This window comes from Cylas formicarius, unplaced genomic scaffold, assembly GCF_029955315.1.
Source record: "Cylas formicarius isolate icCylForm1 unplaced genomic scaffold, icCylForm1.1 PGA_scaffold_9__14_contigs__length_23061073, whole genome shotgun sequence".
Taxonomy (NCBI): Eukaryota; Metazoa; Arthropoda; class Insecta; order Coleoptera; family Brentidae; genus Cylas; species Cylas formicarius.
In genome coordinates, this window is record NW_026844365.1 from 17,889,464 (window position 1) to 17,900,530 (window position 11,067).

The 11,067-nt window shown below is 31.3% G+C and overlaps 1 protein-coding gene across 1 annotated transcript; it reads left to right on the forward strand.

The window, feature by feature from the left end:
* Window positions 1–431: 431 nt before the first annotated feature.
* Window positions 432–9,713, forward strand: LOC132707286 (heparan-alpha-glucosaminide N-acetyltransferase). The gene is made up of 10 exons (XM_060679078.1): window positions 432–614; window positions 669–868; window positions 917–1,139; window positions 1,519–1,678; window positions 4,061–4,265; window positions 4,317–4,487; window positions 6,536–6,645; window positions 6,699–6,865; window positions 9,146–9,332; window positions 9,389–9,713. Exons 2-10 carry the CDS (start codon window positions 692–694, stop codon window positions 9,699–9,701), a joined length of 1,713 nt encoding a protein of 570 aa, XP_060535061.1. The 5' UTR covers window positions 432–614; window positions 669–691; the 3' UTR covers window positions 9,702–9,713.
* Window positions 9,714–11,067: the final 1,354 nt, after the last annotated feature.

Sequence of the window (11,067 nt, forward strand, 5' to 3'; positions counted from 1 at the left end):
GCAAAGCACATTCAAATGAATATACTTAGAAGTACAAAATATTGCTTTTATAACTTCTTCAAAAGTTTTGTTGGTCAGGAAAAGCGGGTATGCTTTTAGGAGAATTATTAAATGGGAAAAAATAGATATTTTTGATTTCTGAGTTCAACTAAATCAATAAATCAAAAAATCAAAACACTGGAATATTTTTTTATTTCTAAATAATTCTTTTTACTCATTATATGAGTGCGGATGTCACGCAAATGATAAAATAAAATAAACAAATTTCGTTATTGACGTGGAAATACTTTATTTATATAATCATAAATTACGTATATATAATAAAGGACTGCGCGACGCTGGTCAAAATTAGTGGGAGAAAGACTAGTTTTAACGCAAGATACTTTTACTCGAAGTGTTTAACACCGAGTTCACCATTTGGAACCGATTGTTTCAACGATACAAACACTCCGTTTATCTCCTTTGATTATTTACGTATTTTCATCGAGATTTTTGCCATTTGATATTGTAGTCGAATGTTGTAGTATCAGTGAATCTCTCTCGAGATAAGCTGATTGCCTCGCGTATGGATTTGGTTTAGTTTCACGAATTCCGATGTTTGGCGATTTCGAAATGTGAGTTTTATTGCCGTTTAAAGTAATTTCGAGTTTCATTCGTGTATGTTTTAGAGAAATATAAAAAATTATTCGACATGTCTTGGAACTTTATCGACGACTATACCGGCGACAGGTTCTTTCATTTCGGGGACTCGTACTTCGATATGGACCAACTTAAAATGGATCAACATTTTTTTACTGTCACACCGGCAAACTCGGACGTGAACATAGACAACATTTACGTTCATACGTTAAACAAACAGTGCGTCGAAGTAAGACGGGCTAAAACCATTTTGCGCTAGTTTAAAAATCTTCTTTAGTGTCCGTATTTGTTTTTAGACAAGTCGAAGGTTAACCTGACCGCGACTGATCAAAAATTTAGGATAGCGACGAAGAAAATGGAATATTTTCCGCAGGACCATTTGGACTCGGTCATTTGCGATTTGGATCCGCGTTTCGGACAATTCGGAATTTACAACATTAAAGTGGCCAGCGATGGCTGCGTGGTCGATACATTAAAAGAGCCCGTGAATATTTATCTACGTAAGAACAAAAAATTAAACATAAAAAGTCCGTGACCCAAGTATAACGGGGTATTCGCCATAATTAGTCCTGTAGATTTGATAGGTTTGAAAGTTCTGCAGTGTCTATGCTCTGTTCCTTAATGCGACAGAGTTATAAATAATTGTTGAACTGTAAAACTGAGTGGTATTTGCTTAATTCCCCAAATAAAAGGAAAAAAAAATAAACGAAATCGTTTTTTGGGTTAGTCAAGCTGATCATTTAATGAATATCGATCCTCGCTTAAGTTTTGTTATTAAAATTACATGATCGGAAAGAGGCACTGAGTCGCTGAAATTTGGTTTATAAAAATTTATACTTGGGAGCGTATGTAAGGAATAATGTTTTTTTTTATTTTCAGCTATTTTAACCGTATTCGTGTCGAACCTGTTTGTTTTTGGGGTTATAGCGTTAATATACATATTAATTACACGGTATAGAAGGAAAATGTCGCCGACGCGAAATGAAGAAGATCCGAAACCGAAAAAACAACGAGTGGTCTCATTAGATACTTTCAGAGGGTAAAATATAAATTTATATAATAGTAATAGGTAGTATACTTAGTACTCATTTTTTTTAATTTAAATATAAATCCTTTCATAAGTTCTAGCAAAAACGATTAGCAGGTGTTAATTGTTTACTATTGTCTTAATCCATTTGACAGAATTTCTTCAAGTTAAATTTTGAGAAACTGAATGTGTGAAATAGCATACAAAAACTATGTCGATAAGTTTGGTTAAAATAATGGGACTTTCCTCGCCTCACTTTCCATTTAAGGGTTTGGTTTTCAATATACAGGGTGTCAAAATTAACTTCTTAAAATATATATTGTGATATCTCCACGAACTAGATTAATTGTATATGGTTATTTAGCCTAGCCTAAATTTTTTAAAGCGTTAGTTTTATATGGTATCTTTTAAATGAATATAAATAAATTACAATAATTTAAAAAATATTCAACTCCGCTACAAAAAATTTACTTTGTCAGAAAAAATGGGAGATCATAGGGTAAGACACATGCAACTTTTTGTATTATTTGTTCTATGAGTTTTTACCTGATAATTATACAGAAATATATTTAGTTTAGAGTATGGCATGCACTACACTTCAAATCTCAGAACAAATATGAGATATTAATAAATTATTTGAGCCAAAGGAATATATCCATCTACATACTTTTTTGTAACACCCCATATATTATTAAACAAATCGAGCACCCCAATATTGAATTAAAATTTAAATTAACTCTAAAGAAATTTTTCTAAATTGTTTATCTCATCATCATAAAAAAATATAAAATAAATAACATGAATCAAAATAAACACGACTTTCCTATGCCGCTGAATTAATTATAAGAAACTAACTTTCTGCTAATGAACGAGATGTTTTGAAAATTGGATTGGTCATTTCCTTTCCAAGAATCGGATCTTGAGGCTGCCTGTTCCTTGTGTTGTGACAAATTGTATGAAATTACTAACCTATTTTTTCCTCGTTTCGGAAAGTCAGCTAATAAAAAGTATCCTCGCTGGTTTAATTCAAATATGTAAATTATGAAAAAGAAATCCGGATGTCATAAAAGGTCAAAATTGTCGTAGGTCAAAGATGAAATCTGGAATTAGAGACTCTTATAAAAACTATAAATAAAATAAAATCTAGTAAAAATTGAATATGACACTAAAAAAGATCCTGAAATGTTTTGGCAGTTTATTAAAAACAAAAGAGAAATCTCACGTGCACCCAGCTAAATGACTTTTAATGATACTAAGTTACCCACTCGGCAAGATACTCAACTATTTTGCACAGTGTTTTAGACAGTCATTTTATAAAGCGGGATTTTCAACAATTTTGAAAGTGTTAGTGATTCATACCACTCTCAAATAAGAAGAAATACTCCGAACATGAGGTGTAAAAAACTCTTAAAACAATCAAAACTAACTTAATTATGACATGATTATCGTTTTGTTTTGGCCAAACCACTGGTCATAATTTCTAATCTATCTGAGAAATGAAGCCATTCCTGGGCATATAACAAAATGACAAATGTCTATAATTGTTGCCATAAAAATACTGCAATTTCCGTAAATTTTTAGAATCCGTCTTACATAACAAAATATTTCATGTTGTTAAGAACAGAAAAGTCACTCAACAAGATGGATTTTTTAAAGTAAGATCCACCATTACTAGTTTAACTGCTATGTCTAAGGCTATTGATGAAAGTTCTCAGGTGCACTTCATATTTCTTGGTTTCTCAAAAGCGTTTGATAGGTTAGATCACAAAATTCTAATTCGCAAGGTTCGTACTTTTAGATTTTCTTAATCGCTTGTTAATTTGTTATCTTCACATTTCCCTACGCTCACAGTTCCGGGCGTTCCTCAAGGCTCAATACTTGGGCCATTATTGTTCCTTGTTCTTTTTTATTAGAGATAATGCTTATATTAGTTTAGATTTAAGGTTAAGTTTGGTGGTGTAATTATTCCATCCAATGTCTCTTTAACTATTATACTAATTTGTACTGTAGACGGTTTTTTAAAATAAATAAATAAATAAATAAAACAAACTATATCAAAGCACATCTCAAGCTATTAGTGGGTACTAGAAGAACTACGGACAAGGTTAATTGAGACGCAATTTTTGCAGTTTAAGGTCTGCGTCTCATGTTTTACATATTTAACAAAAAGTACATTGGGAATTAAAATCTTTGTTTACATTTTCAAATTTAAAATCAAAAAAGTTCTGAAACGTTAGCTATAATTACTTTAGCAATTCTGAGACTGTTTCATCTCTTTAATACAACAGTGGTTTCAAACATTTTTGCTTTTAGTATCTGTCTACAAATAGAATAATTTATAATGTATAATGGGAAGTTGTCTCAACATCAACGTTAACATAATTTGGCTTTCAGAATCAGCATAGCTATTATGATTTTCGCGAATTTTGGAAACGGCGGCTATCAGTTTGTGCACCACGCAATATGGAACGGATTACACGTGGCGGACCTGGTGTTTCCATGGTTCATGTGGATCATGGGCGTGTGCGTTCCGATATCTTTGGTCTCGAGTTTCAAACGGAACGTACCACGCTGGGTTATCATGTCCAATATATTGAAGGTGAAATTTTCGACCAAGCGGAGCGTTTCTTCTGATGACTGTGTGTTGCAGAGGTCCGTGAAGCTCTTCGCTATTGGAATTTTTCTCACCGGAGGCTCTAATATGAATTACATACGATTATTCGGAGTCCTACAGCGGTTTGCAGTATCCTACTTTGTTGTAGGTGCCATTTGCGTATTCACTATGGACCGAGACCTCACCGTTAAAGCGAATTCTAAATTGGTTAGTATATTTAACCATCAACAAATTATATATGACGATCAAAAACTGTTGTTATGTCAAGTTTCTGTGGTCCTTTGTGTAAAATAATATTGATCGTCCTCTGGTACTGGGTTTTACAAGTCATATGAGGTACATAACCTCAATAGTGACAAATAGTACACATTTTCGAGAATGAAAGCTGTTTTCTTTTGTAGCAGCTCACATCGAGATCAGATTTATATGATACTTATTACATTAAAAAATTAAAAATTTATTCCTAAAAGTACTATTAATATATTAGTTGTTTAGGAGTCACAAAATTTTTATAGTCTTTTACAACCATATGTTTAACAAATATCGATAGAAGGGATTATATTATAAACGGGAATCATTGTTGAATGTTCTATTAGAAGTTCTGGAAAAGTTTATAAGAAAATTTGAAATTCAAATGGTATGAGAACACTTAAATATCACCAAAGTTGCCAAAGCAAAATCAATATCTGGGAGTATTTGAACATACAGAATTAAAAAATGCTAACAGCACTTTTAATAAAAAAAATCTTAATACCTCAAAATTTTTGAGGAATTTGAACATAATAAATTTTATAAGTGTATCAGTGAAAGGTTACCAAAATTATAAATATCATCGCGAAATGTGACAACATTGCTTTTGGAATTTTTAAATTCTGCATGCTCAAAACCTCAAGTATTCAATTCCATCATTTTAACTTTGATATTTTGAAGATATTTAAGCGTTCTGGCACTTGCTACTGAAAAAGCTGTGTTGCCGTAGCTCAGTAATTAATGAAAACCAAAATTTGGAATTATGAAAACTTACAATTCGTTGCAACAAAAATAAATAATAGTGGTAAATCTGACAACATCGCTGTTAGCGTTTTTGAAATCTGCATGTTCAAAAACCGCTAAATATTGAATTTTGTTGTTCCATCTTTTGCAGTTTTGAAGACATTTACGCGTTCCAGTATTTTTTATTAAGCCGGTATATTAGTAGTAGTTTTCTCGTGTTGCGCAAAATTTCTAAATAACATTTTCCTATAATTCATATCTTTTCTTGCTAGTTAATAAATTGGTTAAAATTTACATACCTCTAGTAAAAGTAGTAACAGTAAATCTCTTTTTTTAAATGCAATTCAATATATTTGACATTACCGTCAAGAAATTTGAAAATTTATCTACAAGGTTTCACTGTCACTATCACTATCACTGTCACTGTCACTAAGCACATTGATACGTGTTTCTTAGATTCAAAATTAAAATAAAAATTTAGTTATAAAAGTTAAAAAATTATTTCATACATATTTCCCTATGGCACCAGCTTGAAAACTATTTCACATTGGTAAACAGTTTTAAAAAAAAAACTAATTTCTAATTTTGACAATAATTTTGAAAATTTTCGTTGCAACAACCAAATACATTTAAAGATACTTTTAACAGGACACAAATAGGGATGTAATTCATAAAATTTTCTACAGGTTCTGCTGATAATTTTGTGAAAATAAGTTTACAATATCAAGATTTCAATATTAATTTGCATTTTGCGTTTCTAAAAAGACAATTAAAGACAATTAAAAAAAAAACAATTAAGAAATTTTGCGCAAAACCGGAAAATACATGAATTTCCAATGTTCGAGTCTGTTTTAAGTTGAATTGGCAAAGCTGTAGATGCGTAGTGAATTACGTAATAAGTACATATGTGTCCTAGTGCTATTTGATCAGGTTGTAAATTAGAAATAAGAGAAAATATAGGTTTTTGAAAACAAACCGCATCTGCAATTTAAATTAATGGAATACAAAAAACTATGAAAAATACTAATTATCGGAAAAGAAAACTACTTCGTGAAATTAAAACTTTTTTTCTGGTCATCAGCTTCTGATCATTAACACAGGAATAAATATCTACAACAATATCAGTTTGAAGGTGACACTTGTCTGTGTGACTTTTATTTTAAAATCAGCAATTAATTTATAGCTATAAGTAATTGTGGGTTTTATTTTCACATTATTTTGATTTTAATATTAACATTTACATTGTCAATTGCATCTTTCAGAAATTTATCGATGACATTTTGAAACTTTGGAAAGGCTGGATAATCGTATTGACGCTTCTAGGGGTTCACACATCAATAATATTTTTAGTGGCTGAACCTGGTTGCCCCAGGTAATAAATCGTGATTTATCAAAGTATTTTGCGCTCTATAATTGAAATTTTAGGGGTTACCTCGGTCCAGGTGGTTTGCACAAGAACAGAAGCTACGAGAAGTGTATCGGCGGAGCGACGGGCTATATTGACAGACTTCTTTTAGGCAACCACACGTACCAGAAACCCACTATATATTCCGTTTACGAAGCCAAACCTTTTGACCCAGAGGGTATCGTAGGTAAGTTCTAAGTATGTATTGTGGTCACTATTTTATATGTGCACCTATAAGATCGATATAAAATGTTATCATTAGAACATGGTGCACTAGTTCGTATTATCAACATTAATTTATATTTTGCATGTACACTGCTATCACCATTACACCAGTTACACTCGCACTTGTGGCTTTTTGCAATAGTGTAATGACATTTGTAGCAGGTGTCACACAGCGGTGACATATTTTCAGAAATAGTTGGTGTGATCATTTTACTCTTTATATTCTCACTATATTTTCCATAAATATCAATACATTATTTTCAAGCAAACCAATAATTTGCTGCAAAATGAAGAACATTTTTTTTACAACTATCACGTCATTATAAATGAGTATAACTGCAGAATAACTATAGAATGGAATGCGATTGTATAAGTAACTTATAAAGATTATATAGATGTATATTGTCCTGAAACTGAAAAAAAGGCTATAGAAAAGTTTAAAGGTTAGAAATTTAGTTGTTTTGTCTATAGGATGTCCAATTTTAGATCACTTATGCCCTTTGATTTTGTGCATTTTTAGATCATTTATAAAATCTAAGTCAATCTCATAATTAGTACTTCATGTCTATTGTTACTGGTTTGTAAATTAAAACTCCACTTGGTTCGAGATTAGACAGAAACGGTTTATCATTTCGATGTTAATTTGTTATGGATAATTAAAATGTATTAAAAAAACTTTCATTGAGGCACTTTGGTCTTAAACGAACATGCAGCACTGTATGGTGAGTGTTTTTCAATATTGTTAGCAGTAGTTCAAAATTGCTACACATTGTACAAGGAAATTCGAAATTTTGCAAACACAACTTTTTTGTTCGTAAAATATGAAAAAAAAAAATTATAAAATTATTTTAGACTTTGAATATGGTTTGAAATAAAAAAAGTCCGAATGTTTTTCGTTTCTATTTGTAGCATCATTAGAAATATACAGCTGGCAATAAAACATTAAAACTAGATTTATTGCAGCACACTAGAATGTTTTCAACTGAATTACAACACTGCAATCACCATTACACCATGCACATCAATGATAATTGAAATGACGATTTTTTTTATCTTTCTCTAGAACGTGACATATTTTTAGAAATAGTTGGAGTCAGTCTAATCATTGTACACTTTGTTTTCGCTAGATTTTGAATGGGATTGTATGGGTGACTTATAAACTACTGAATATTCAGTGTCGATTAAATGGGATGAAAGTTGTCTAATTAGAGGCATAATGACCGGAATTATGGTAAAGAAAACCAAATGTTTTGATTTACAGAAAAAGTTATATAAAAATTTTAATGTGCGAAATTTAATTGCTGTATTTACATTATGTCCAAGTTTGGAACCACTTATGCCATTTATTTTTCGGAATTTGAATTTAAAATATCACAAAGAAAAAACGAAATACTAAAATAAAGAAACTAAAATAGTTTTAAGTCCTTCTTAGATAATTTAAGTTTTGTTTTTATACATTGTGATTTTTATCCACTTCAGTTCTTTTTTTCACTTTTTCTCTAGTTAATAAAATATTTATAGTTGTGAAGTTTTCATAAATTATATCTTTTCTTTCTTGCTTATTATATACTTACAAATATGGTGTATTTATTTTGAAAATTTGACGATTTTAGTTATAAGAGGTTTTGATGATCTTCTAGAATGTTCCTTAACAATCTGGCTTTTCCATTTGAAAAAATGTCTTCTCGACAATTTGGTTTAAGAAGGAATTCTGTAAACACCCTGTATATCACAAATCCTATTACTCTACAGCAGTGGGCAAAATTAAAGTTTTCTGAATATTCAACTAAGCCAGCAATAAAAATTTCAATTGAAAATCCACAGTTGTCGCTACTTTTTGATATAAACGACAACAGAGTGTCACCAAAAACTAATTTTCAAGTAAATTAATTGCAACGTTTCGTTTTCGCAAACGTCTAATGTTGCACCAGCACATTGGTCCAACCATATGTAACAAAGGAACTTACCACTTCCAAAAATACTTTCTATTTATTACTAGCATGAAATTATATATTAATATCACAACCAATTCTTCGAAGAATGATAAATGATTAAAATGATATTATAATGGACTTTCTCATATGAACCGTCAAAAAACAAAAGCGGATTGAACCAAAACCATCTCTAATTACACTGCCAGTATTATTGACGTGTATGAAAAAGAGAAGATTTCCCATTACTACCGTTCTTCCTCTAAATAAAATTGTGCAATATACGATGATACCACCGTTTATCGCTGCAGGTTGCCTGACAACAATTTTCCACGTCTTCTTGGGCGTTCAAGCTGGCGTCACTCTTTTGGTGTTCAAAAAGCATTCGGATAGAATTGTTAGATGGTTGGGATGGTCGGTTATTCTTGGAATAATCGGGGGTGGACTGTGTGGGTTTTCCAAAGAGGACGGCATCATACCGGTCAACAAGAACCTCTGGTAGGTGTTTTAGCGAAGCCAATCCAATTTATTACAGCTTTTTCCTTTGTTTTCAGGTCGTTGTCTTTCGTTTTGGTGACGTGCTGTTTCGCGTTTTTCCTGCTAACGGTTTGTTACTTCTTAATAGACGTTCGAAAGTGGTGGTCAGGAAAACCGCTGCTTTTCGCTGGGATGAACGCCATCATTTTGTATATCGGACACGAAATGACCGATAACCATTTCCCGGTTAGGATGTACCATTACGAATACAATGCAGATGACTGGCGAAGGACCCACTTCGCAGCTCTTAGTTCGGACGTATGGGCCGTCGACTTTTGGATCGTAGTGGCGTTTTACTTGTATAAGATTGACTATTTTTTTACTGTGTAATATACTAATTTATACCAGACACTTGCATAATTTATTTTCGTCGAAAATGAAGTGAGGCGGTCGTTTTCAACTACCAAATATTTAACAGATAAATATGATAAATGAGTTTTGATTAGGGATGTCACTAGCCCGAAGTTGAAAATAATATAGTACACTGTAGTTATTACTTTCAACAATAAAAATCAAAACTGATATTTATTGAAGAATAGTTTTTTATAATTTAATTAAAAAGAAGCTACCTTAAACAATAATACACAAAAAAATAGTTTTCCAATTTTTTCTAATTTTGCTATAGAGGTACATGTGTATATGTTGAAATTTGAATCGTTATTGTTGCGGTGTTGCTTTATTCAACTGAAAATTGACCCATTGCTATCAGAAAATTTGTTTTAGTTAGTTGGTGCAATTTGTTAATAATTTTTACGTAATATATGTATTAAAACAACTAGCATTTTCAACAGCCGTATGAGTTAAGAAATTTTACTTTATGATGTGGTGGTTCTCCTCTACATAATGATCGATAAAAGAAAGTTATTGTTTAATTAAAAAAAAACACGTTCAACAAACGGTCTAAACCATATCCTCTGTGTTTTACAAACACTGCATGGATTATTATAATTATAAGAAAAACAATTAAAATTATGTAATAATTACACTGGTTGGCAATGAAATCCTTTAAAAAATTTTATGATAAATATAATGATTCAAACGTTTTGAATCCATCCCCGTTGGCCGATTTTTCTATCACGTCTAGATTTATCGATATGATTTTTTTTATATTTCAAAATTTTGTTTTTTTTTTCAATTTTTTCATTCCTCAACGTTACAAACAGTAAATATACACACAAAATGAGTTTCAGAGAGTTGTAAGATTTTTATGGTAGCAAATACGCGCATGCGCAGTATACATTGTGACACTACAACAGTTCAGTGAAAACTTGTCGTTTAATTGTTTACCTTTTATATAAAATATTTTTGTAAGTTTTGCATAAAGTTCATGTTCTCTACATTGGATTTAAGTATTTGATGTGAGGTTTGAGTATTTAGAGCCAATAAATATAAAATAGAAGTTTGAAAGTTGTTTTAAAATTAATTTTATGTGATTTTAGGTTACAAAATGCCACGGACTTGTAAAAATTCCTCAGATCGTTTTTGCTACATTTTTGGGGAATACATACTAAAAGCACAGCGACATGTCGTGACCGATCTGGTTAAAACAGCTTATAAGCTATATTTTGGATTTTCTATCGATGAGCGAGATAAAAGTTGGTTGCCAAAAGTATGCTGCAATAGCTGCTCAAGAACGTTGAGAGGTTGGCTTGAAGAAAGTTACAAATCCATGCTGGAGCTGTATCAGATGAGCATG